The following is a 26,514-nucleotide window of genomic DNA, read 5'->3' on the forward strand; positions in this document are numbered from 1 at the left end:
TTGGGACCAGTGACACTTGCGTTAATTATTTTTTTTACTGGTCCCATTATAAAATTTCTAAATTGGTGAGAAAAAGAAGCGCGTAAAGACACAAAAGTAAAGAAGCTGAAAGTTCTAATTGATTTTGAATTTTTCACTGTAGGAAAAAGTAGCGTATCAAAATCAAAAACAGTTAGCTTTTATTTCTTATTACAATTTTGCGACTAGTTGCCACTAAATATCAATCAACATGTCTAATGATATTTGAAGTTCTTCATCCTTTTCTGAACTATCCTTATTGCGTTTTACCAGAAGTATATAATACTTCTCTTCGAGAGAAGTGTACCACAAAGCGGGGTAAGTGAAACGTCACTCTTCCCAACATCGGAACATTTAGAGCAAGGTTATTAAGACGAATCACATACGCGATAAATGGTTCCCTCATATTACTCTATTAGCGTTTAAATATTTGGCAAGACGCGCTTGTGCATTTTTGTCCCACGTCAAGACGAGGTTTGTGGGATGATTGCTGGGGATTTAGTGCCAAACAATTATAGAATTCACCTTACGGTGCGATGCCCATTTATAGTTTGATGAGCGGAAAAGCAAACTAAAAGGGTGAGCCTGGGAAGAATGACGTTACATAACTAAAGCAGTAAGAGGATACAGAGTGTCATCCTTCTTCTATTATCCCCTTCTGGTTTTAAATAATTTCGGTGGCTACATCAGTAAGCTAGAGTACGAGGTGCCCACCCTATCACACACTCGACAACGCAAGCTGCTCGCGCCATAGAAGCCCATTCAATCGGACAAAAATTGCGACTTTTGGACTATTGGCGGGGAGTTCGAAGGAACCCAAAATTAACATTAAGTTCTAAGGGAGGAGGTAGGTTTTTGGACAGATCCTTTGTCCTATTCATCCAAATGACCTGAAATTTTAATGATACTTGTATTTTGACGTGTTTTATTATTCTAAAAAGGATTCAAGCTTTTAGAGTCGATAGAGTTTTTAAAAAGAAATTAATTTCCAATGTCAAACGTGGAAATTCAGTACTTACAGAAGGGGATAATAGAAGAAGGATGACACTCTGTATCCTCTTAATGCTTTAGTTATGTAACGTCATTCTTCCCAGGCTCACCCTTTTAGTTTGCTTTCCCGCTCATCAAGCTACAAATGGGCATCGCACCGTAAGGTGAATTCTATAATTGTTTGGCACTAAATCCACAGCAATCCTCCCACAAACCTCGTCTTGACGTGGGACAAAAATGCACAAGGGCGTCTTGCCAAATATTTAAACGCTAATAGAGTAATGATGAGGGAACTATTTATCGCGCATGTGATTCGTTAGTAACCTTGCTCTAAATGTTCCAATGTTGGGAAGAGTGACGTTACACTTACCCCGCTTTGTGGTACACTTCTCTCGAAGAGAAGTATTATATACTTCTGGTACTTATAACCGTTTTCCAAGTCTCCAAGATAAAAAACCCAACCCAATACTCCTTGTCCAAAACATGCCTTTTAGAAAGTATTAGATTATACAAGATTAGTAGCCCATAATTAATTAGTTCGCTGTAACGTTTGGAGCTAGCGCACATGTCTGGGAAACTAACCTTATTATTGTCCATTGTCAGTACTGGAGGGAAGACTCGCATCTCTCGCGATTGAACCATTTTAGGTGGAATTTCTGATAGCATTTTGACGTGTATTGCAACCCGATTATTCTTACAGGACACCCTCTTTATGGGGCGGCTAAACCTATAGCATCTTCTTTCTTCATTACTTTTTTTATTTTACTAATTTTCTAATTAAGAACAGGAATAATTAGGCCAAAAACAAGCAAAGATTTTGGAATATGTTACACTTTTAATTTCAGAACTTTTATTTGATCTAGATCAACGTAAAACTGGGTCCCCTGTAAAATGAATTAACTTTCATAGGAATTAGTTTAATTATAGACTAGTGGCGGTAGAGAGGGGCGTAGACTGTGTATCCCTCCATCTGGGCGCGTTCTTGTAAGAGGGGATACTGTGCGCTCCCAGTAGGCGGATGACACTGAGCTAAGAGATAGAAGGGTATGACGTTTGCATACGTAGTACTGCCATTACTCTATTATGATTTCAGGTTTCGACCTATTAGACAAACATGTTTATAGGGTGGTTTTTCCAGATATAGGAATCCATAAACTCCAGTACCACTTTTTAAAAGAGGAGAAAAGTATTTTGGGCTGTTTAGAATACATTAGTGAATTATAATTAACTAAAATATTAATTATATTAGAAAATAGAAACAATAAAATTGAAACGCACGCTCCCGCCATATTTTGAAGTCTGCCTAACTTCAGCAGCGCCATCTAGTGGTCTATGTTTGCACCAAAATAAGCCTATTCATTCTGGGTTCTTTTGGAGCGATTTCCTGGGAACGAGATGCTGCGATTTTCTGTGCGATTTTTGCCGGTAAATATTTTGATTTTATTTATATTTTAAGGGTTAATTTTGATTAAATAACAAAGTTTTATCGCAACCGATCGGAAATTAAGCGTTGGAAGTGGAAAATTTATGGTCAACCGTGCCAAAATACGTTTGTTAATTACGACCAAGGCTTACGGGAGTAACGGGACCACGTTGGTTGGCACCACTGGACACTGGTTGGTGCTACTATCACCAAGGCTTACGGGACCACGTTGGCATCACGGATTCAAGGAAGCTGTTGCCTCTTTCAGTAGTGGTATAAGAGATCTTTCCAGGTAAATATTTTATTTATATTTTAAGGGCTAATTTAGATTAAATACCAAAGTTTTATCGCAACCGAATGGAAATTAAGTGTTACAAATGGAAAATGTATCTTAACCGTGCCAAATAGGTTTGTTAATTACGACCATTGTCTGTTTGAAGAAAACATAGCCTTAGTTGATTTTATATATTGGTTACCAAACATAATGGTAGTTATTTGGAACTCCATAGTTCTAAATAACTAATGCACTTTTGTTGCTTTGGTTTTTGGCTGTATATTGCCCTTAACTGAAGCGAGTAGAAAACCCTTAACGGCAGATGTATTAACACCGAAGTGAGGTTTTTAACTTAAGTAACTGTAGTTCTCTAAAATGTTTTCAATTAACAAATCTATTGGTGTAAATATGGGTGTCTAGGGCCGGAAATAAGCACAGGACACATTGTCCAATAACATTTTAAAATGTCCCATGCTATTTTTAAAAACTAAGGGGGTCACTGGGCCGTTTGACCAATGAATTTTCCCAAAGTTTTGATAGCTTAACACAGAACACGCGATACTATTTTTGCACACTCTAGTGGACAATGTCCTATAAATTTTCTAGTCAAAGGAGTTAAGTCGTTTTTGTCCTTTGACTATGTTATGGTCCTATTTTCCCCCTTCCCCATCCCAGCATAATTACACTCAACTTTGAAGTCGCATAACTGTGGTTCTGCTAGAGATATTGGGGTGTCCTTTGACTATGTTATGGTCCTATTTGCCCCCCCCCATCCCAGCATAAATACACCCAACTTTGAAGGCTCATAACTGTGGTTCTGCTAGAGATATTGGGGTGTCCTTTGACTATGTTATGGTCCTATTTCCTCCCCCCCCATCCCAGCATAATTACACCCAACTTTGAAGTCGCATAACTGTGGTTCTACTAGAGATATGGGGATGTCCTTTGACTATGTTATGGTCCTATTTGCCCCCCCCCCCATCCCAGCATAAATACACCCAAATTTGAAGGCTCATAACTGTGGTTCTGCTAGAGATATTGGGGTGTCCTTTGACTATGTTATGGTCCTATTTCCCCCCCTCCCCCATCCCAGCATAATTACACTCAACTTTGAAGTCAAATAACTGTGGTTCTGCTAGAGATATTGGGGTGTCCTTTGACTATGTTATGGTCCTATTTCCCCCCCTCCCCCATCCCAGCATAATTACACTCAACTTTGAAGTCAAATAACTGTTGTTCTGCTAGAGATATTGGGGTGTCCTTTGACTATGTTATGGTCCTATTTGCCCCCCCCCATCCCAGCATAATTACACCCAACTTTGAAGGCTCATAACTGTGGTTCTGCTAGAGATATTGGGGTGTCCTTTGACTATGTTATGGTCCTATTTCCCCCCCATCCCAGCATAATTACACTCAACTTTGAAGTCGCATAACTGTGGTTCTGCTAGAGATATGGGGATGTCCTTTGACTATGTTATGGTCCTATTTGCCCCCTCCATCCCAGCATAATTACACCCATCTTTGAAGGCTCATAACTGTGGTTCTGCTAGAGATATTGGGGTGTCCTTTGACTATGTTATGGTCCTATTCCCCCCCCCCATCCCAGCATAATTACACTCAACTTTGAAGTCGCTTAACTGTGGTTCTGCTAGAGATATGGGGGTGTCCTTTGACTATGTTATGGTCCTATCCCCCCCCCATCCCAGCATAATTACACTCAACTTTGAAGTCGCATAACTGTGGTTCTACTAGAGATATGGGGATGTCCTTTGACTATGTTATGGTCCTATTTGACCCCCCGGGGGCCCCCCATCCCAGCATAATTACACCCAACTTTGAAGGCTTATAACTGTGGTTCTGCTAGAGATATTGGGGTGTCCTTTGACTATGTTATGGTCCTATTTCCCCCCCCCCATCCCAGCATAATTACACCCAACTTTGAAGTCGCACAAATTTGGTTCTACGAGAGATATGGGGATGTCCTTTGACTATGTTATGGTCCTATTTGCCCCCTCCATCCCAGCATAATTACACCCAACTTTGAAGGCTCATAACTGTGGTTCTGCTAGAGATATTGGGGTGTCCTTTGACTATGTTATGGTCCTATTTCCCCCCCCCCCATCCCACCATAATTACACCCAACTTTGAAGGCTCATAACTGTGGTTCTGCTAGAGATATGGGGATGTCCTTTGACTATGTTATGGTCCTATTTGCCCGACCCCATCCCAGCATAATTACACTCAATTTGAAGTCGCATAACTGTGGTTCTGCTAGAGATATGGGGATGTCCTTTGACTATGTTATGGTCCTATTTGCCTGTGGTTCTGCTAGAGATATTGGGGTGTCCTTTGACTATGTTATGGTCCTATTTGCCCCCTCCATCCCAGCATAATTACACCCAACTTTGAAGGCTCATAACTGTGGTTCTGCTAGAGATATTGGGGTGTCCTTTGACTATGTTATGGTCCTATTCCCCACCCCCCATCCCAGCATAATTACACCCAACTTTGAAGGCTCATAACTCTCGTTGTACTAGAGATATGGGGTGTCCCTAGACTATGTTATAGTCCTATTAGCCCCCCATCCCACCGTAATTACACCCAACTTTAAAGGCTCATAACTGTGGTTCTACTAGAGATACGCGGAGTTTTTGCACACACTAGTGGACGAGGCCCTATAAATTTTCTAGTCAAAGGAGGGGACAGATGTTCTATGTGAAACTTTTCTTATTTCCGGCCCTGTGGGTGTCAAGCCCATTTGTTTTCACTGTAACATTTGTGTAGTTACAAGTTAGCCGTATCCAAATGGTTTCTTGGAAAGAATTTAGAAGTTTATTTTGGCACACAGTATTCTTGATTCACATTTATGTCGTACTTATTCAAAATATTTGAAATTAATCTTATTAAATTTTTCTAATTAATTGCGCATTGCATTTATTCCTGGTTTTACTATTCAATCTTTTAGTCGGTTTAAAAGTAATTCAAAGTGATTGTTTATTAGATAAATATTTCAAGATTGACCCTAACCCGTATTAATATTTATCTTTCTAGTTATGTTAAATGATTTATTTGAAAGTGGAGTTAATGTTATTCAAAATACTTGTGCCATTAAGCTGATAATAATTTTAATTTTATATTAGACTGTTTGAATTGAACAGATTTTACTTTTTTAGTTATCATCTGTTTCCAAAGGAGAAATTTATGTTGGATTCTAGAATGAATTATTATTATTTGACAAAATACACCCTATATTAATCAGGTCAATGAACCCATTACAATTCCGGGTCTACACTTTGATTTTATCCGTTGAAACTGAATCTCACTAGGAAAACAATTTAGTTATTTTAGGCTCTCAGTGAAGAATTAAATCTTATTAATAGTAATTTTAGCAATATTAACAGGAGAATTCCATTCTCAATTCAGGTCTACACTTTGATTTTATCCGTTTAAAGGGAATCTCATTAGCAAAAAAGACTATTTCGACAGCCTGTCAAACATTGTAGGCAATTATTGGGATATTTAGTTTATTATTTATTATTATATTTATTCTTAGAAGGAAAGAGCTTGTGTCCTCTTTTTAGGGATTTTTTTTCGCCAGGACATGAATAAAAAGCTGAAATATGGAATAGGTGAAAACTGGTCCTAGCCCTCCCTTTTAAGAATAATGAACGCGTAATCAGGATTTTAAGGGTGAGATTCCCTTTGCGGTATTAAGGCACCTAGTTTATGATTTTAATTATAAATATTTTTAGGGGAAAAGCGTTTGGCAACTCGTTGAGGGAGTTTTGTAGGATCTAAATAAATTTATGATTTATGTTTAGGGTAGAAGGTTGCTTATACGCTTTGTCCTTTAAAAGTAAACACGATTTTGAGCAGGTTTAAATCAAGGCTTAGGTTTTTATGGTATTATTTTACTTCCCCATACTAAGGTATTTAGTTTAATGTTAGGAGTGTGCTATTTATGTCAAATAATAATAATTTGTCTTCTCCCCGAACATTTTACGTTACATCATGCAAGAATATTCAAGTGGATTTTCAAATTAAGGTAATTTAATTTGGGGTTATGCATGTTCCATTTTTTCTAAATATTAATAAGAATTTCTCTTGCGCAGAAACATTCTCTCGAGTGGAGGAATTCAATCACCGAGTGGAGGAATTCAATCATCGAGTGGAGGAATTCAATAATCGAGTGGAGGAATTCAATAATCGAGTGGAGGACTTCAATCATCGAGTGGAGGACTTCAATCATCGAGTGGAGGACTTCAATCATCGAGTGGAGGACTTCAATCATCGAGTGGAGGACTTCAATCATCGAGTGGACTTTCATTGGAAATCCCATGTAAAGGACGAAGTTTCCTTGTTTTGGGGGCTCCACAGCGGGCTTTAGTTTAAATTTAATAATTCCCGAGTAAAACAGGGACTTGTTAAATTTAAATTGGGCTCGCAAGGCTTACCTTGGGGGTGGTAGCTTAAGTTTAAAATTTAAGTTTCGATATTGGGGAAGGAACAAAAATAGTCGAAAAACACTTGGGGTAGTTTTTTTGATAATTTTTTTATTTTTTAATAAATTTTTCATAAAAAAATTTTTTTTTTTGGAAAAAAATTGTTTTTTAATGTATTTTTTACTTGTTTTTAAGGAAAAAGCTTAAAAAAAGGGTCAAAAATATCCCCCTAAGTCCAGAGAAAAAAAACTGAAACCAAGTCTAGTATGTAAAAAAATCAAGAAAAGAAAGAACGAGGTTTAAGGCAAAATTTATTGAATAAAAAACAAAAAAACCGAAGTGTTTACAAAAATTTCGAACAAAAAAATATTAAAGAGTTTTGTAAGTTAAAGTTTGAACGCGAAAAAAAATAATAAGTAGTTACAAATAAAATTTGCAAGCAAAAAAATTAAGTTAAGTGGTTACATGAAAATATTGCAAGTAAAAAAGATGTATTTTGTGTCTTCTAGCTTCGATGATTTCCTCCATATCTTTACGTCAGCGCTAAGAGAAAGAGCAAGTCCAGAAGACATCATGTAACGTGAATCCAACGAAGCATGTCATCAGGAATGATAGATAGCGAGTCCAGAACAGCTTCGCCTTGCGTCAATCGGAACAAAGGATGTCATCTGGAAGGATAAGTCTCGGAATGACCAGCGACAGAAAAATCCAAGAAAGTCATCCACATCTATAAATTAAGACATATTAATAACACATATTAAACTATTGCCTACTAACAAAGTAATCTCGTAGATTTAAATAATTTAAGAAAAGCGTGTCATTAATTAAAAAACTGGCTACCAAATTTATAAACCGAGACGAACTACACCAACTAATTGCCACCCTAAATTAAAGAAAGTTGTCTACCGTGAATTCCACACCGAATTAAATAAATACTATCGCTAGCTAATTTCCAAAATTGTATAGAAAATAGCTTTAAGAAAAGCGGCCCTTTATTTAAAATTAAATTATGTAACTTAATGAAAATAATTTAAAACATCCCCTAAACTAATTTCGGAAAAACTTGCCATTCATTTACTTTAAATTACGCAGCTTAATAATGAAATTAATTTAAAATATCCCCTAAATTAATTTAAAGAAAACCTGAAATTTATTTAAACTAAATTGCTTGCCCCTTTTAATAGAATAATAATTTAAAATATCTTCTTCGCCAATTTTAGGAAAACCTGAAATTTATTTAAACTAAATTGCTTGCCCCTTTTAATAGAATAATAATTTAAAATATCTTCTTCGCCAATTTTAGGAAAACCCTTATTTAAAACTATTCCCACAGATAGAACCCATAAACAAAAACTTGAGTTGAAATTGGACAAGGCTGAACTTAGGCTTAGGGCAAACGTCCACGTGTCTTAAAACTATCTCTGCGGGACTTGATTTTCGAAAATCTGTCGCTTTAGCTCTAAATTAATTAATAATAGCTCCTAAACTAATTCTAAGAAAACCTTCCATTTATTTTAAAACTATTCCCACAGACAGTAAAATAACTGGAGTTTAATAAGACACGGCTTAATTTAGGCTTGGGATCCTCGTGTTTTAAAATTCTCTCGGCGGGACATGATTTCCGAAAATCCGTCGCGTTATCTCTAAATTAATTACGTACCCCGTTTAATAGATTATAATAATAGCCCCTTAACTAATTTTAGGAAAACCTTCCATTTATTTTAAAACTATTCCCACATACAGTCTCCGTAAAATAACTAGAGTTTGATGAGACACGGCTTAATTTAGGCTTAGGGTCCTCGTGTTTTAAAATTCTCTCGGCGGGACCTGATTTCCGAAAATCTCTCGCGTTATCTCTAAATTAATTACGTACCCCGTTTAATAGTTTATAATAATAGCCCCTAAACTAATTTTAGGAAAACCTTCCATTTATTTTAAAACTATTCCCACATACAGTATCCGTAAAATAACTAGAGTTTGATAAGACACGGCTTAATTTAGGCTTAGGGTCCTCGTGTTTTAAAATTCTCTCGGCGGGACCTGATTTCCGAAAATCTGTCGCGTTATCTCTAAATTAATTACGTACCCCGTTTAATAGTTTATAATAATAGCTCCTAAACTAATTGTTAAGGAATTCTCTCTTGTCCAAGATCTTGTTGTAAAATTTTATTTATGGTACTTGATTTTTAATAAATAAATAAAATTCACTAACATTTAACACAACCTAATTAATTTAAATACTTGAAATAAAATAAATAATTTAAGGGGAGCTAGATGAGTTTGGATTATTGTAAAGTTTACGCTTACGGACTGTTAAAGCACCACGAGGCGAAGCAATGGCGGCCAAGTAAGTTGAAGAGCGTCTAATTCAGCTTGCGTCCTCGGCAAAAACGATCATCGAAATGGCAGAGCTATCAAGAATCGACCTTAAAAGCCGGGATCACGATCAGCTGGGCTGCAAAGGTTTTTCCAAGCGACCTCCACGACGGCTTCCAGGCAAAGAATGAGCCGTCTGACCTCGACGGCTTCCAGGCAAAGAATGAGCCGTCTGACCTCGACGGCTTCCAGGCAACGAAATAGCCGTCTGACCTTTGCCTGCAACCAAATACATTTCCAACTTCGGGGGGCGCTAAAAGCTCCTATGCGCGGACTCGGGTGCGCCATACCCCGGGCACGAAATCCAAATAGCTAAACACTGCTAGGCCTATTTGAATGAACGTTAGGCGTAAATGAATGAACGCTAGGCCTAAATGAATGAACGCTAGGCCTAACTGAATGGACAATCATTACCTATTACCATTAACATCTGTCGTGACGTCACAAGTCAATTACCTCGTTGACGTCATAGCTGACGTCACCGGATATGACGTCATAGGTGACGTCACCGGATATGACGTCATAGGTGACGTCACCGGATATGACGTCATAGGTGACGTCATCGGATATGACGTCATTGATCACGTCATCGGAGTTGACGTCATTGGTCACGTCACCGGATATTACGTCGTTGGCCACGTCACCGGATATGACGTCATAGCAAAAATTTACCATGCTTTAGATGTCAGTAAATACGTAACTACGTACACAGCGCCCCTAGCGGCAATTTATGAACTATCTATTGCTTACACGAATGTCTATCAGAATTTTATCATGATTTAGATGTCAGTAAATACGTAACTACGTACACAGCGCCCCTAGCGGCAATTTATGAACTATCTATTGCTTACACGAATGTCTATCAGAATTTTATCATGTTTTAGATGTCAGTAAATACGTAACTACGTATACAGCGCCCCTAGTGGCAAATGTGTTAATGCTTAATTATCCGTTAATATTAATAATAATAATAACCCATAGCCCCTAAGTAACCCCAAATCCCTATCCCGTTTAAAATCACTAACGAGTTTTTAGTGAGTAGCCCATCGATAATTACTCGTAATCCAGACGCAACCTTTAATCCGTTCACTACCACACACATAAGCAAACACACAGTTATGTAACCAGCACTAGTTGAAGCATTAGTTTGTTTTACGTGGCTGCTACGACACGCTTCAGTGCAATGCACTTCGAATAAAATCATTCATTATAACTTTGAAACTGTATTCAAAATATTCATACTCGACTGACGGCTCTACTATGTTGAGCAAGCACTTTAATCATACTCTAATTCAGAGGTATGAAGCGAGTTTCTATACCTTAGTCACTAAATATAATTAGTAAGCTTACAAGTAAAAATAAATTTATCAGGCAGACTTATAAATATTAATTCAATATTTTATTTCGAAATCTATTCCATTTGACACATTCGGATATAATAAAAATTTGTAATTAAAATACTTTTCAAAAATGTGGTAATCATTCATTATAACTTTGGCTAAAGTCTTTTATTCTTTTTATTATTTGACGCCATAACTATGATTAATAAGCTTATAAATAGAAATAATTTTATCAAATAATATTTTATAAATATTAATGCAAGTTTTTATTTTGAAATATTTTTCATTGATACATTAGATTTTATTAAAAAGATTAATAATGAAAATAATAAGAATATTTTTATAAACGTGTAACTTCCGAGTGTTGAGTCCAGGTACTGAAAATAATATGAAAATTTTTATTATTAACAAATTTTAATGGGTTTAGAATTTCCACTATTTTTCCACGCTAATATCCTACGGTGGAAAACGAGGTTGTTAGGATGGAAAACCAGGATATTTGGTGGCAAAACGTAGCATTATGCTTTTGCGTCCAGATAGGAAGTGCGTAAAGTCAATGACTGTTGAAAAATTAGGAAAGTAATTTGCGCGTTTCTATGGAATAAGTTAATTGTTAAAATTGAAATTGCATAAATATTATTAACCATGTATAGATTAAGCGTATAAAAGAAATATGTAAGTGCAAGTGAACCACCCAACCTTAAATACAAAAATAACAGAAGTAAAAACCTTGAGCTTTCAATTTCTAAAGCGACCAACCCTAAATACAGGGTTCATACGAACAAGGAAAACAGGGAAAACCTGGAAATATCAGGGAAATTGGTGTAGAGGACAAAAGTCAGGGAAAATGAAAATTTCTTCAAAAATCAGGGAAATATCAGGGAAAATGAAAATTTCTTCAAAAATCCGGGAAAATTAATTTTATTCCCAAAAAATCAGGGAAATTAAATAAAGTGAAACAAATACACTTCCGTGGGACCCATAATCTAATTTGGTTCACGAAAAAAATCGATGTTAGTTGTCTAAGTGGAGAGAAATATATTTCTTCGGTGACTGGAATTCTGTATGTTGGTCCTGTTTAGATATGGTGATGTAGGTCTGGTCTGGTAACCCTATTTGAAATTAAACCACTCCTCCAATGTAAAAAATGCACCTGGAAATTTATCAGAAGTACTCTGGAAAACCTGGAAATATCAGGGAATTTCGTATGAACCCTGAAATAGTAACAAAAATGCACCTTCGTATTTGTAAAACAAGCTTTGTTAATCTGTAATCCTGGAGAGCTTCTCTATCGAGCTAGCGAAAGGGGAACGTTCCCAAAACACGTCTATTTCTCCACAAATCGAGAAGAGTTTTAAAAGAAAGTACTAGCTTGTGGCCCCGGATATTACACTTATAACGTAAGTAAATTTATTGAAATAAGGATTAAGGGTTCTAATTTTTTGTTAGAGTATCGATGGGCTATTCACTCTGATTTTCTTTACGGGTACCATGTTTTACCTTTGTTTTAAAAGATGCGCATCGAAGTACGGTACGATGTGGCTACTCTTACGAGCCCAGCGGGCCAGCCCTTGGGTCGTCTTGTTATAACTTCGTATTAAATTATTTGTTTAGGTAACCCAGAGTTGCTAAATAATTAACTCGGAACTAAGACCAATTAATAAACAAAAATAACTACCCAACCATTGTTTCAGTCCGGTGGATGGAGATAAAAATATTACCTCTCCCAAGTAGCGCTTTTCTACACTGAGGCCAGAATGCGCGAGTGTTTAGCCCGTCGGTGACACTATAAACTACTTCAATCTCACTATTAAATTATACATTATCGAGGGGTCCGACATTTACACGAAATTCAGTACGCTTCTCGCGAAAACTTTGAAGAAATCAATAAATTACAAAATCAAGAAGAAATTCCGTACGCTTTTTTTTGGTATAGTCGGACCCCTCGTATATTGCACTTGATATGCCTCAAAACATAAACATTTATAGCTTAAAACGAAATACCAATATGGCGACAAGAAATGAAGTAACGCCAGAATTGCCAGGAACGTTTGAATCAATACCGAACATCTGAAATTATAATAAAAATAATAAGAAATGTAATAAGAACTTCCATCAAAATGATATAAAGAATGGGTAGATTTTACTGATGACTAATATTTTTGTAGCACCCTAGGAGCGAAGGCACTCTGCGTTGCCTGTCAGCCCGTCGGGACATTTTTTATTACTTTTCACGCGGGCATTATTCCATAAAGATGGGTTTTTAAATTTGTGGCCGCCATTTAAAAACTTGGCCACAAATCGAACCCGAAAGACCATTCAGCCGGTCTATAGGTTAAAGGAAACCAGTGTACTAAATATTTGCGAAAACGGTTGAAACGCGCGGACTTGTTGCATAGAGAAGATTTTTTACATTACGGGGCGCCATGTATTAAGATGGGGGCGGATTGGAAAAATCTTTCTTAGTATGCGCCTACTACTTACGAGTAACGTTCCTACAAATTTTCAGCCTTCTAGGGCAAGCAGTTTGGACTGGGCGTTGATTATCAGTCAGTTTTTCAGTCAAAACTTTGATTTATATATATATAGATAAATAAATTAGTTCGTCCATGATAGAACTAAACTGAAATATTCATTAATTTGCTTGAACCGGCAAATAATAATGCTTGAACACGAAAGATTTGATTAAACAAAATTTCTAATAAATAAAAGTTAAACAAGATGGGCCAAGGGCTGGGCTCATAATAGTAGCCACATCGTACCGTACTTAACAGGCGTACATAAAATTTACGTGAATAGCCCCTCGATGCGTTACTTTTAACTGTGCTAAAATGATTACCCTTAAGGCCATTATAAAAACGAGGTTTTAGCTTTAACAATGCTAAACTGATTACACACAAGTAACCCTTAATAGAATAACAGAAATTTTTAGTGATTATCCCCTCGATGATCGAGTTACCTTTAACAGTGCTAAAATGATTACGTACTTAACGTTCAATTAATACACGTACAGAAACTTTTAATTTACAACTTATGCCTACGCATACTTATCGCATCTTAAAAATTTCTAACATGAACTTATGGCCAGAAGCGTTTGAAAGAGAAAGAATTCGGTAAAACACTCAATATTTGTAATATCCCGGTGCCTTAAGACCATTCCAAAAATAACATCAGTATATATTTTCTTTGCCTAGATTATAAATTCCCCTCGATTTCTTTCAATGTTGAAATAGGGGAGCGGTATTGAAAGCGTGAAATTGTATTGTGGACGGCGACGACGGGTGAGACGAATTTTAAAGGGAGAGTATATATAGCTTAACCTTACTATCACAATTCCCTTCATAAGTAGACGAACGAAAAATATCACCTCACCACAATTCTCTCCCTTTCACTTTCCCTTCAACGACTAACGAAAACTTTTATACAGCCAAAGGTGGGTATACTGGCACGACGGGGACAACAACAACAGGGCAGGTCAAACTAAGAGCCTCACCGTAGATGTACGTCATACGATGTGGCTAAAAATACTTTAACGTACTTTTTCTTACTTGAGAAGTATTACTACTGAAAGCTTATGCAGAGTTGAGAATATGTAAATCGAGTCCATGGTCTTACCTTTTATGATGGCGGCAGGAGGATGGGGGGGGGGAGATGAAGAGAAGCGTCCAAACCGCAGTCCCCATCTCTTTAGATGGTTACTGAAGGAACATGTAAAGGATCAAAATTAAACACTTACGCCCGTCTTTTCACAAACTAAATAAAGAATACATTTTTTAAATTAATTTTTGGGACCGTTTTACGAACTGAAAGAGTTTACCTCCCTCAATACACAGATATTAATAATCTACACCTAGATTAGACGTGAATACAACTCTCAAATCTAGTAATTCTCTATTGTGAATGTAATATTTTCCTTTGTGTTTAGCATATTTTTCAAGTTACTAATTTAATTACTATACCAGGGATAGATTTAATTTTAGAAGCAGGAATGGAGAACGGTTAGTATTTACTTCATTCCGACTCATAGCCTAGTATAGAGCCCCTACCTCCAACACGTAATTAAAAGTTTAAATTATCTCATAGGCTCACTTAAAGTACGTTTTGATGACGTTGCTGACGGGGAAGGCGAAAAATACGTAATTCCTTTTTACCTCTTTCAAAGGAAGAATTTACAATTTTGACATTATAAATTAATTTTATCAGAAGTATATAATACTTCTGGGGCATTCCATGCGATTTCGACCAGTGATGTCACCATGGGTCAATCGATTTTTTTCAAATTTGGTACACCATTAGATACCATTAAGAAACTAAGGTTTCCAAGTTTTTAGCTTAAAATATTAAGAACTTTTTGAATAATGCCAATTTTTCAAAAACCCACTATTTTTAAAAACAATTCTTTCATTTCTGTACCCTTTTACTTAAGGAGCCATAACTTCTGTTCTATTAATGTTTTCCTAACGCAATTTAGCAGCCTTGCGCAGTAAAGCAAGGGCTATTCAACGGTGAAATCAGCGAGGTTCTATCACGAAGCATTGTCAAGTTATTAAAGATATAAAATGAAAATTATTTTTTCGTGGGGTTCCATTCCAGTCGGGTTTTGGTCATGTGGACAAGTGATATATTGGAATATTTTACCATCGTTAGATACCTCTTGGAGAGATCTTTAAAATGAGATCTTAAAAAAAATATGGTTTTTCTTCGTTTTGATTTTAAAGACCAAAATCAAATTTCTTGATTTTGATACATTTTGAGATTTAATTTTTTTAACATTGGCAACAATGGCAATAAAAATATCTGACATTGAGGTAGTTAGAAGAGCGCACGACACACGCAATTCGTGAAAAAAAGTACTTTCACCCCCCCCCTTCAAATGAAAGGTATTTGAACTTTAGAAAGAAATATTTGGCTCTGAGGTCGGAAAATTATATTAAGGGCCTCGTGGAAAATATCGTCTTTTTTCACAGAGAAATTATTTTATTTCGAAAAAGGGTGCAGTACCAAGCCGATGTACTAGTTTCGATCATAAATGCCTCCAACATATTGAGCAACTGATACGCCAAAATTAGATAGTTCTTCCTAACAAACGAAGATGCTCTTCCAGCACGAATTGAGCTTGCAAGAAAAACACATGAGGAAGCGAGCTCTCACATCGCGAGGAGTAAGTTTAGTACTTTCCTTCCATTTATCACCGAAATACAAATGGACAATAATGGTATCTCATACTACGCCACATACCTATCTATCCAAAACTAGCACTATCCGTAATAAGAACGAAATAAATTTTTTAATGATAACGCCATTTATTTCTAATGCGCTGAAACTAAAGGGCAGTTTCACACAAGATTTTTATTTTCATTCGAAAGACCACATAATAGGATGTTATATATGTATTGACAACAACGCAGTCAGATACCAAATATTACATATGCTACGATCAATTAAGTTAATTTAGCCTAAGCCTACTACTAATATAAAACAGAATAACCAGACAATGAGGTACTGTAGTGTATGAAATCCTTTCGTATTGCAAAGCATCATTTTCAATATTTCGTATTGCAACTCTCTAATTTTGGCGTATCAGTTGCTCAATATGTTGGAGGCATTTATGATCGAAACTAGTACATCGGCTTGGTACTGCACCCTTTTTCGAAATAAAATAATTTCTCTGTGAAAAAAGACGATATTTTCCACGAGGCCCTTAATATAATTTTCCGACCTCAGAGCCAAATATTTCTTTCTAAAGTTCAAATACCTTTCATTTGAAGGGGGGGGGGGTGAAAGTATTTTTTTCACGAATTGCGTGTGTCGTGCGCTCTTCTAACTACCTCAATTTCAGATATTTTTATTGCCATTGTTGCCAATGTTAAAAAAATTAAATCTCAAAATGTATCAAAATCAAGAAATTTGATTTTGGTCTTTAAAATCAAAACGAAGAAAAACCATATTTTTTTTAAGATCTCATTTTAAAGATCTCTCCAAGAGGTATCTAACGATGGTAAAATATTCCAATATATCACTTGTCCACATGACCAAAACCCGACTGGAATGGAACCCCACGAAAAAATAATTTTCATTTTATATCTTTAATAACTTGACAATGCTTCGTGATAGAACCTCGCTGATTTCACCGTTGAATAGCCCTTGCTTTACTGCGCAAGGCTGCTAAATTGCGTTAGGAAAACATTAATAGAACAGAAGTTATGGCTCCTTAAGTAAAAGGGTACAGAAATGAAAGAATTGTTTTTAAAAATAGTGGGTTTTTGAAAAATTGGCATTATTCAAAAAGTTCTCAATATTTTAAGCTAAAAACTTGGAAACCTTAGTTTCTTAATGGTATCTAATGGTGTACCAAATTTGAAAAAAATCGATTGACCCATGGTGACATCACTGGTCGAAATCGCATGGAATGCCCCTTCTCTTCTATTATCCCCTTCTGTTTTTATTAAAATTTATTCATTCTAAAACCTTGAATCCTTTTTAGTATAATAGAATAGATTGTAACACACCTCTCATTAAAATTTTCGGACATTGGGACCAGTAGATCCCATCATCCGAAGATATATTCAGTCTTAGCACTGAAGCCATCATTTTGACTTTGGAAAATAATTTTTATAAGAAAAACTATCCACTCTAGAAGCTTGTACCATTTTTTAGTATAATAAAAAACGTCAAAACACACGTCTCATTAAAATTTCAGGTTATTCGGATGTATAGGACAAAAAATCTGGCCAAAAAAGCTACCTCCTCCCATAGAACTTAATGTTAATTTTAGGTTCCTTTGAATAATCTTCAAAAGTTGCGCTTAAACATGTAAATCGAATTCTTTGAACGGGCTTCTATAGCACGAGCAGCTTGCGTCGTGTTGCGCGTGATCGAGTGAGTAGGGAAGTTGTAGCCAAGGAGTACTAACTAACTAGAGTAAAATTGGTAGAAAATGTGTGAGCTAGAAAAATTCTTATAAGGAACCCCGAATTAATAAACTGGTCCCACCGTCTATTTTTTCCAAAAACGATAATTAATTAAGTGGTCCTTGGGACCAGTGACCCTAAGTTTTGGAATAAATAAACTGGTCCGAGCAATTAATAAACTAGTTTTGGCCTTGTAAACCTGTGTTATTTCCAACCCTGGACTCATCACGTACAAAGCTACTATCCATCTATTCCTTAGAATTAAAAGGGAGAACCTAGCTTTATACTTACTCACATGTTTCATTTGATTCCAAAATCGGCGAGTTCAATCTCTCCCAGACAGGCCTACTTCCTACACTCCTCTTCCTCATCCCTGGAGTCTTTTCTCTCTCTGCCCTGGTAAAGCGCGCCGAATCATTCGGCGGCCATGATAGTGAACCTTCTTTAAACTAACCTCTCTCGGATGAATAAGAAAGCAATTAAGAGAGGATAAAAATATGCCTTTATGAGTTGATGTCGAGTGAGGGTTAAGCATTTTCCTCCCTTTGTAAATGCGTTTCAGTCGAGAGCTCCATACTCATAGCAGTGTCAGGAGAAAGAGAGGTTCAGATTTCGGTGGCGGACATTACGGGGAAGCCCAAGTTCGCTTTTATGAGAGGTGGACTCTCCCGCGGTGGTCGTCCCGGAGCGCATTTTTCCGGCGGACTCGACTCGGAGAAGACGAGCAAAATTGCCGTTATCGCGCCTTCCAAATACTACTAAAACCATGCCCGAAAAGATAATCGTTCCGCTTGTCTTTTGCCTCGTTGCCTTGGTTACCGCATCCGATCTCGGTAAGTAAGGATGAATCATTCTTAAATATAATTTACAAACGGACTTTTTTATACAACTGATCAATAAAAAAGTTTGTTTACAAACAGTTGTTGCTATTGTTTCGCCGCTCGCCTTACGAGTGATTGTAGCGCGAGCCATCTTTCATTAAGAGGAAATAATCGTTACACCTCTTTACGAGAATGGCTCTCACTATACCATCATTATTATTATTAATGTATAAGATCAATTCCACGAGAGAAAAAAAACTTCCATCGATTGCATTTGACAATAGGCATTTGCAGGTGTGCAAAAAACATCCTTTAGAAAACAAGAATAAGCAATTTATCCTACAAATTGTAAGGGGGGGTAAGAAGTACTTTGCGGCAAGCGCGTGATCTCTTTCTTTGCTTTTGAGAATCGTAATGGAATTTTGAGTTGAAGATGACGGAGAGATTGGATTCTAGAGGCGCTTTCTCAACCAAAAAATTGAGAAATAGTCTCATGCCTCACTTACGAAAGCACTGAGCGGAAAAATAAATTTCCCGTATACGAGCAGAAAAAAGGGGGAAATTTCATTGGGAAATAGAAAAGTCTCTATAAGAAAATATTAATTCTAAAAATTTTTAAAATCAAAACATAAAAAAGTGAAGACAACTTACAGGGGTAACGCTCCCATGTATTTTCCCATAGCCCCTGTAGAAATGTTTAGCTGCATTACGCCGGTGTGCTAGTAAACGAAACCCATTTGAGGCAAAAATAATTTTAGACTTAATATTGTTTAAATCATTTTAATTATCTATCTGCGATCTATTTTGGATTATTTATTGTACCAGAAGCTAAATAGATATATTTTTAATTTTAGGCTAATTAAATGGTTAAAATGTAATTTTTGAGCAATTTTTATTCATTTGTTTCATCAGAGCCTCCGACGGTTCAGCCTCTGTTAATCCCACCGGATTTAAAGTTAGGGGACGCCCTTAACTTAATGTGCAATTTGCAAAGGGGTAGTTTACCAGTCCAATTCCGGTGGTACAAGGATGGACACGAAATTCTAACCGAGGGAGCCGGTCGTATTACATCCGTTTCCAAGAGAACTTCCATGTTCGCTATAGAGGAACTAAAATCAAAGGATATCGGAAATTACACTTGTTCAGTTAGAAACGAAGCCGGATTTGATTCCTCGACGGTTCTAGTCATGATGGAAGGTAATTTACATCAAAATTAGACTTAAAATTACGGAGCAACAATTTTAGGCCAGAATTAAGCTTAAGGATTGTTATTTTAAAGCTGAAAATAATTAGTTTTAGGCCAAAATTAGACCCGGGGGAATTGTTTCGTCGTCTTTGAAATGGCATAATTATAGTTCTATTAATGGAAAATAGAGCATTAGGCTTAGCGTTTGGAGGTAAAAGAGAAGGGGTTTGAAAACGTAATGAATTCTTGAATAGTTCCGCCGGAATGGGTCATTGAACCCTCAGACGTTGTTGCTCCCGTTGGAGCTAAAATTAAAGTCGATTGCAGCGCGGCGGGGTTTCCCGCTCCAAGAATTTTATGGAGGAAAATAATAGGTAACATTTTATACATTGTTATAAAATTAGCCCTAAATTTAAATTTCTATATTAATTAATTTTCAGAAGGAGAACGTACGCCAGTTACATTAGCAACGAACCAAAGGAGGGTCGTTTCCAACAATGGAACATTTACCATCTTCAGCAGCAAGCTGGAAGACAGTGGAACGTACCAATGCGATGTCTATAATAGAATAGGACAAGGACTAAGGAAGAAGATTGCTGTAGACGTTCACAGTTAAGTATATTTCGTTAATTAATTAACTAACGGGGAATAATCCTCCCGAGAGGAAACTGGAGAAAAATAGGATCTAGTGTTACAATAGTTCATTATTGACATAAAAAAAATCCCGCTAAGAATGGCATGAAACCCAATGAAATATGTCTTAAGGCGTAAGGTAAGAATAAGGCAAAATAAAAAGCAGGCGGTGTTTGCGATTGTATTTAAGCTTTACCTTATTCAATACAAGCCTTACACTCATTGCAAACTAAGTTTGAAAAAAAAATAAAAAAATACGCAAAGAATGTCTTGTCGATAGTCATTAGGAACAATAGGAAGTTGGAGGCGTGGTAGGGTGGGGTGAACTTGGCCTCAATAAAGAGAGAGGGGAGCCTAAAGATAGATAAGGATGCTACATGTATTTATGATGGAGTAAGGGCAGCTCTGACTTTATCTCTTCCGTTTGAACTCAGTTCCTCCAGAGGTAAAGGCCGGAGAAGGTCCCGAGAGCGCCAAGAAAGGGGGAGTGGCTCGACTTGTCTGTCGCTTCACCGGAAACGGAACCTTCGTTACTTCCTGGCATAGAGATACGGATCCTTCTTTCGAACATAGTCCCAGGTGAGATATAATCATTAATACATCGATTTCTATCTCACTAATTTCAACACCCCTGAAGATTAGGAGGTAGTTTATTATGACCCGTGTTTGACCTCATAGATAAAAACCAACACATGGTCCATTTCTTTTTAGAGTTGAAGTTTACCGACACAATACCGGGGATGGTTTAGAATCGGAGTTGTACATCAGGGGAGTTGATTCACCGGACACTGGAAGTTATACTTGCAAAGGGACAACCAGATACGGAACCGCGCAAGCCATCGTTACTTTGACTGTTCTTGGTAAATAATAAATAATACAATAACTTAAGCCTAAATATCCAATTACCAGCGCGTCCAAAAAGTAATTACACAAGATAAAATCTAATTACTAATTTTCTCTCTGATCGATTTTCTGATTTCAGAACCAGCTTCAGCACCGCGTAGCGTTAGGGTTAATGACGTTACAACCAATTCCGCTAGGGTATTATGGAGAAGACCAGCTACTGGTGCCCCCAATTCCTATGTTATACGTTACTGGCAAGCGGACCGTATGAAAAAGTTATTTTTAATAATTGATTTTCATATTAGAGAAATTAATTGGAAAATTCGAACGGGTTTCCTAACAGGTAATGGACGGAGATTATTCGATTTCTCGGTCCCATCCATCGAATCAACAGTCATGTTGAAGGATTTAAAGTCAGGGAACCCTTATGTCGTGTCCGTTTTGGCCGAAAATGAAGCCGGGTTAAGCGAGGCATCGGAACCTACGACTTTCAGAACATTGGATGAAAGTAAATACCTCTTGTTTGATTTGCGCGATGATTTTCCTCCTTGGCTCGCGCTACCGTTAGACATAACTGTTAATTTTAATTTAATAGTTCCAGGTGCCCCTCCTACCGACGTACAAGTAGAAGGAATGACGTCAACCGAAATCGTGATCTCATTCAAAGTATTTACAAAATTGTCCGACCGCTTTTCAAATAAATATTAATCTAACCAGTCCTTGAACTATACAGGCTCCTCCCCGAGAAACTTGGAACGGGGAACTTGAAGGATTTTATATCGGGTACAAAGTGAAAGAATCATCACTGCCTTACACTTTACAACGAGTGACCATTTCCGGAACGGAAGAAGATGACCGGCATAGAATTACCGGTCTTCAAAAAGGAAAGGTCTATCTGGTCAATGTTAAGTGCTTTAATTCCGCCGGGGCTGGACCCCAAACCCCCGATCTTACTATACCCCTTCCCGCTGAAGGTAAGCCTACCATACCGTTGACTGAGAAAATACCATCCTACCATCTAATTTTTACTCTAGATCCACCGAGTCCTCCCGCCTTGGCAGTCACGGACATCACGAAGAATAGCGCGGACATCAATTGGAATAAACCACCGAGCGACAAGAATATTAAACGTAGATGATTTTACCTCTTTTGCCGGTATATGTTAATTTGTAAGTATTGACTTAATTCATGTCTCGCGGGTAGATTACGAGTTGCAAATGAAGTCGGTCAGCAAGAAAGAATGGACAACGTACCACGTGCCTTCTAAGAAGACGACTTTTCGCCTTTACGGACTCTTATCGAGTCACAGGTACGAAGTTCAAATGGCCGCCGTCAACGATTTTGGACGTGGAAGATTCTCAGCGAAGCTGTCTTTTACCACGACCTTGAAAGGTTAAATATATCTCTGGCAATGACCCGGGATGTCCGTAGCTTATAGTGTAATTGTCTTAGGCGTCATCAACGCGGTTCATCAAGGTACAACCGAAGAAGAACGCGTCTTCCTGCGACCTTACGTCGTCATCCCAGTTGTCCTATCCATCGCCGTCATCATTACGTCTCTAATCATGGGCTGGCTTTGTTTCAAGAAGACCAAAATCGAGAGCAAACAACTTAACACCAGTCAGTATTTAGTGCAACGCAACGCAACGCTTCCATAGCCATTCTCACAAGCTTCTTTCCTTACAGTTTGGCAAGATACGATCTCGAGAAAGAATAAGCCGCATTTAACGCACACTTTGAGACCGGCTTCGAGTATTCCACGACCTTTGGATTATCGGGAACCAGCAGAGAAAACTTTCGAGAAGTTCGAAGACCCGGCTAATGTCACAACCGTGACAGTCCAACCGGAAGAACAAAGGGCCACTACTTCCTATTCTCCCGCGGAATCTTCCGCGAGTTACGCGGACGTTGAAGACGCTTGCGAAGCCGTCTACGACACGCCATGGGACGGATCCAACCAGAAAGGCCTGGTGAGGAAAACCCCTTTAAATTTATGGATAATTTCGCCCGAACTCGTTCTATGAAAATAATTAAAACCAAAACAATCCAAAATTAGGCTTAGCTTTCAACGGAAAATAAAAAGTTTAAAAATTACGCAAGAAAACCAAAACTCTTTTTCTACATTTCAACAACGAAATTATGACGTATTTATTTTTTTATAGTTTTATACCTCTTTTTATACCTGTGTTTTTTATATATATGAAAACTAGTCCGCCAGTGGAAGCTATACGAAGCTTAAAAACGGCGTCGCCAGCGCCTCTACGGCAGTGATTTGAACTATATACTCTTTTTGATACAAAATAATTACACGCAAAGACAGACAAAACAAAACGTATGCAAACACCTGATGATGTACTACCATTCATATTTGTCTTCACGCGCTTTTGATATATTACGATATTTCCCGCCAAATTTCCAAAACTGAATATTTAGCGCTAAGCCTAATTCGGGCCTAATTTTAGTGGAACAAAGAAAATGGTGGAGATTAATGAAACCGTAGCTTTTTAGCATCGTTTTTTATTTATACTTATAATAAAAATGGTTATTTTTATTAATAATTATAGTAAAAATTAGTTTAATTAAGAACTGTAAATTTTTGAAGCGATAAAAATGGTGATATTTACTTATATTTCGCGAAATTGTTACCAACCGGGCTTTTTTTTCTATATTGAACCAAACGAATTTGGTAATATAAACATTTTTTCGTATGCTTGGAGTTACGTCCTTTTAAACTTTAAACCTCCTGTAAGAAGATTCAACGGACCTACGGACGGACATATACAAATACAATATAATCATCCCTGGTAGATGTATATCATTTTAAACGCGTTAGTAATTGTATAAAATGGTTTTAATTAAATATATCCTCCATACTCGTAAACTTAATCATAATTAAATCTCGTGCTCAAAAAAATGTTTTTAATTGAAAATATTGGACCAATTTTTTTAATATCCTGTCTCGTGTAAAAGAATTTTTTAACTGATTAAAGATAATTACGTAGCGTATTTGATTTTAAATTATTATACATCATTTTACCCAATAAACAACCTTTTCATTCATTCATTTGAAAATTATTTTCGCTAAGCGCCTGGTGGATGGCTTCTCCCTGAGCACCGGTGTGCAGCCGTGTAAACATTTCTACAGGGGCCGTAGGATTAGCATAGGGATGTTTCACCCTGTATGTTGGTTTACCCGCAACATTTTATTTGCACAATAGTTAGCTTTCATTGCTAGACTAGATCATTAGAAACTAGAGATTTCATAGAGTAATTGCTCCAAGTATCAAGGGTATCGCAAAAATCATAATCCTCGTAATCTATCAAAATGTTGATATTCCCAAAAATTCAAAAACATTTAAAACTTACCATAGTATCACGAGCCAAACTTGAACAAGGAATTCAAATAAGAAAAATAACCAAAACAGATGGTCCTATCGTGTTTAAAAACCAAACCAGAATTTCCGGAAGGAAGCTTGAGAGTAGGCGATATTAAGCAGGCATCTAATTGGTTGTTGGGAATAATAAAACCGGAAATTAGGGTATTCCGACCCCCGTTTCACGTTTCCCCCATTGGCTTAGTCAGAGAACCCATTTGGCGCGTGCCACTATTGGCACGTGTCTCGGCACGCGGCTTTAAACCCAAAGAAGGGCTCGCGCTCCATTGTCGCTCGTGGGAAAGGCGGGAAAAACTTATTGTCCGTCTCACCTCGAGTTTTCAGTGCGTGAGCATAACGCATCACAGGTAAATCTCGGCGATATTATAATCGGTTGCACCAATGGAAGTCTCAGATTGAGATGTAGTACTTTCCACTCCGGATATTGAGAAATCGACTAATTGGTCATTTTTCCTCTTCTAGGCCTTTCATTGAGATTACGAGATGAGGGACAAAAGATTACTATCACTAGCCAGAGTGCACGACAGACTGACAATGGGGCAGACGAAAATTTACATAAATTTGACCCTGTATTATATTATATACCACTCTTATATTATTTTGCCCTAAAAGACCTTGATATTTATCGTCTATTTGGCTGTTTTTATATAAATTCGTTGCTATGGGCCCCAACCTATTTTCGGTTTTTCCAAAAAATTCAAGATTTAAGATTCCTAATAAAAATGTTTTAAAATCAAACAAATTAATCCTAGAAATACAACTTCCTACAGTCAAAAGAATGCTGAGAGGACTAGGAGTGCAGTTTGAATCGTTGATAACTTGGATAACTCGCAGAGGGGTCCAAAATCACCTAAAATTCACTTTCACAACAGAAGGTTTACACAATCACTAGATGTATTTTTGGGCAGAGGACAAAATGATGCTCTTGTGGTCTGCTCCGTTGTGGTTATAGGACATTTATTTTTAGTTGTCCTTTCTATTGAAGACGTATAGACATTGATAGATCACGGTTCTAAAGGGACACCCTTTTTCAGGGTGCGACTCAAAATTGATTGATGATCCATCACTCATATTTCCCTTAGCTCTTTTGGTGACGCAACAAACAATATAAAAATCGACATCGGAACTCTTTAACACTCAAATCTCTTCCGTCATAGATTAAGATACGTCAAGTATTTATATTGTTAAGCTTCGTTAAAGTCTCTTTCAACTATAAGTCGCAAGTACTTTCAGGGTTTCCTATATGTTCCAATTACAGGGGGAGAAGGGAAACCACTAGATTTAGGAGGATTATTCTATCCTGCGCAGACACACAAAAAAATAAATTTTGAATTCAAGATTGCAGTAGAAATAAATCAACATTGGACTTTTCGAGGTTATGGGAGGGTCAGTTAAATGACCCTGTTTTGGATTAACGACCTTGAGAGGGGGAAGGGCATTAGAACGGACAATCGTGAATGGACTGTAGTATTGCTTGTTGCATACAGAGATATGGGTGCCCACTGCCATCAAATGCTTTGTGGCTTTATAATTGAACATAACACGGTTCGTTACATCTCGCCTCTAACATCCAAATGTCCGATTTGGCACCTAGTTTCGGAGTCCGAATTGCTCTCTCTCTTTTTGTCTTGGGATAGAACTATGCAACGACCGTGACCCCTGAGGAAGAAGGCGCGACAGCTGCCCATTGTAGGGTCGAACCAGCCCCCAAATAACACAGAAGTAAAATACAGGGTGTTTCAAAAAGGGTGGTAGGACAGAAGTATACAGTGAGTTCTATGGGCGATTTCCACAAGGAAGGAGGAGTGTTTTATTTACCCATGACCCCTTAAAATTAAGTAAGAAACTTAAAGACAATGATT

At 37.2% G+C, this 26,514-nt stretch overlaps 2 protein-coding genes and 1 long non-coding RNA gene across 7 annotated transcripts; 2 read left to right on the top strand and 1 right to left on the bottom strand.

Moving 5' to 3' along the window:
- Nucleotides 1-368: 368 nt before the first annotated feature.
- On the top strand, nucleotides 369-9,370 carry LOC149610159 (uncharacterized). Of its 4 annotated transcripts, none has more exons than XM_089859620.1 (6): nucleotides 374-2,194; nucleotides 2,258-2,433; nucleotides 2,517-2,723; nucleotides 5,879-6,750; nucleotides 6,818-7,044; nucleotides 7,657-9,370. In XM_089859620.1, the coding sequence occupies exons 4-6, from the start codon at nucleotides 6,667-6,669 to the stop codon at nucleotides 7,724-7,726; spliced, it is 381 nt and encodes a 126-aa protein (XP_089715746.1). In that variant the 5' UTR covers nucleotides 374-2,194; nucleotides 2,258-2,433; nucleotides 2,517-2,723; nucleotides 5,879-6,666; the 3' UTR covers nucleotides 7,727-9,370. The 4 variants fall into 4 exon arrangements, with proteins under 4 accessions (XP_089715750.1, XP_089715746.1, XP_089715747.1 ...); XM_089859621.1 differs by having other exon boundaries at nucleotides 374-865; nucleotides 1,936-2,433; XM_089859624.1 differs by having other exon boundaries at nucleotides 369-2,433; nucleotides 7,343-9,370.
- Nucleotides 7,438-10,046, bottom strand: LOC149610160 (uncharacterized). Its single transcript, XR_016376808.1, has 2 exons — nucleotides 9,455-10,046; nucleotides 7,438-7,874 (listed from the first exon to the last, which is right to left on the bottom strand). It is a non-coding gene; the product is annotated as an uncharacterized LOC149610160 (long non-coding RNA).
- An 8,089-nt stretch (nucleotides 10,047-18,135) lies between these two features.
- On the top strand, nucleotides 18,136-24,263 carry LOC149610161 (cell adhesion molecule Dscam1-like). 2 transcript variants are annotated; one of them, XM_089858759.1, is made up of 15 exons: nucleotides 18,136-18,607; nucleotides 19,508-19,792; nucleotides 20,036-20,155; nucleotides 20,222-20,392; nucleotides 20,849-20,993; nucleotides 21,126-21,274; nucleotides 21,397-21,522; nucleotides 21,601-21,765; nucleotides 21,853-21,923; nucleotides 21,991-22,231; nucleotides 22,292-22,387; nucleotides 22,461-22,649; nucleotides 22,710-22,877; nucleotides 22,944-23,227; nucleotides 23,314-24,263. In XM_089858759.1, the coding sequence occupies exons 1-15, from the start codon at nucleotides 18,541-18,543 to the stop codon at nucleotides 23,317-23,319; spliced, it is 2,283 nt and encodes a 760-aa protein (XP_089714885.1). In that variant the 5' UTR covers nucleotides 18,136-18,540; the 3' UTR covers nucleotides 23,320-24,263. The 2 variants fall into 2 exon arrangements, with proteins under 2 accessions (XP_089714885.1, XP_089714882.1); XM_089858756.1 differs by having other exon boundaries at nucleotides 23,468-24,263.
- The last annotated feature ends 2,251 nt before the right edge of the window (nucleotides 24,264-26,514 follow it).

This window comes from Phalangium opilio, unplaced genomic scaffold (genome assembly GCF_054372755.1).
Source record: "Phalangium opilio isolate 3A_F unplaced genomic scaffold, DU_Popi_V2 ptg000329l_1, whole genome shotgun sequence".
Taxonomy (NCBI): domain Eukaryota; kingdom Metazoa; phylum Arthropoda; class Arachnida; order Opiliones; family Phalangiidae; genus Phalangium; species Phalangium opilio.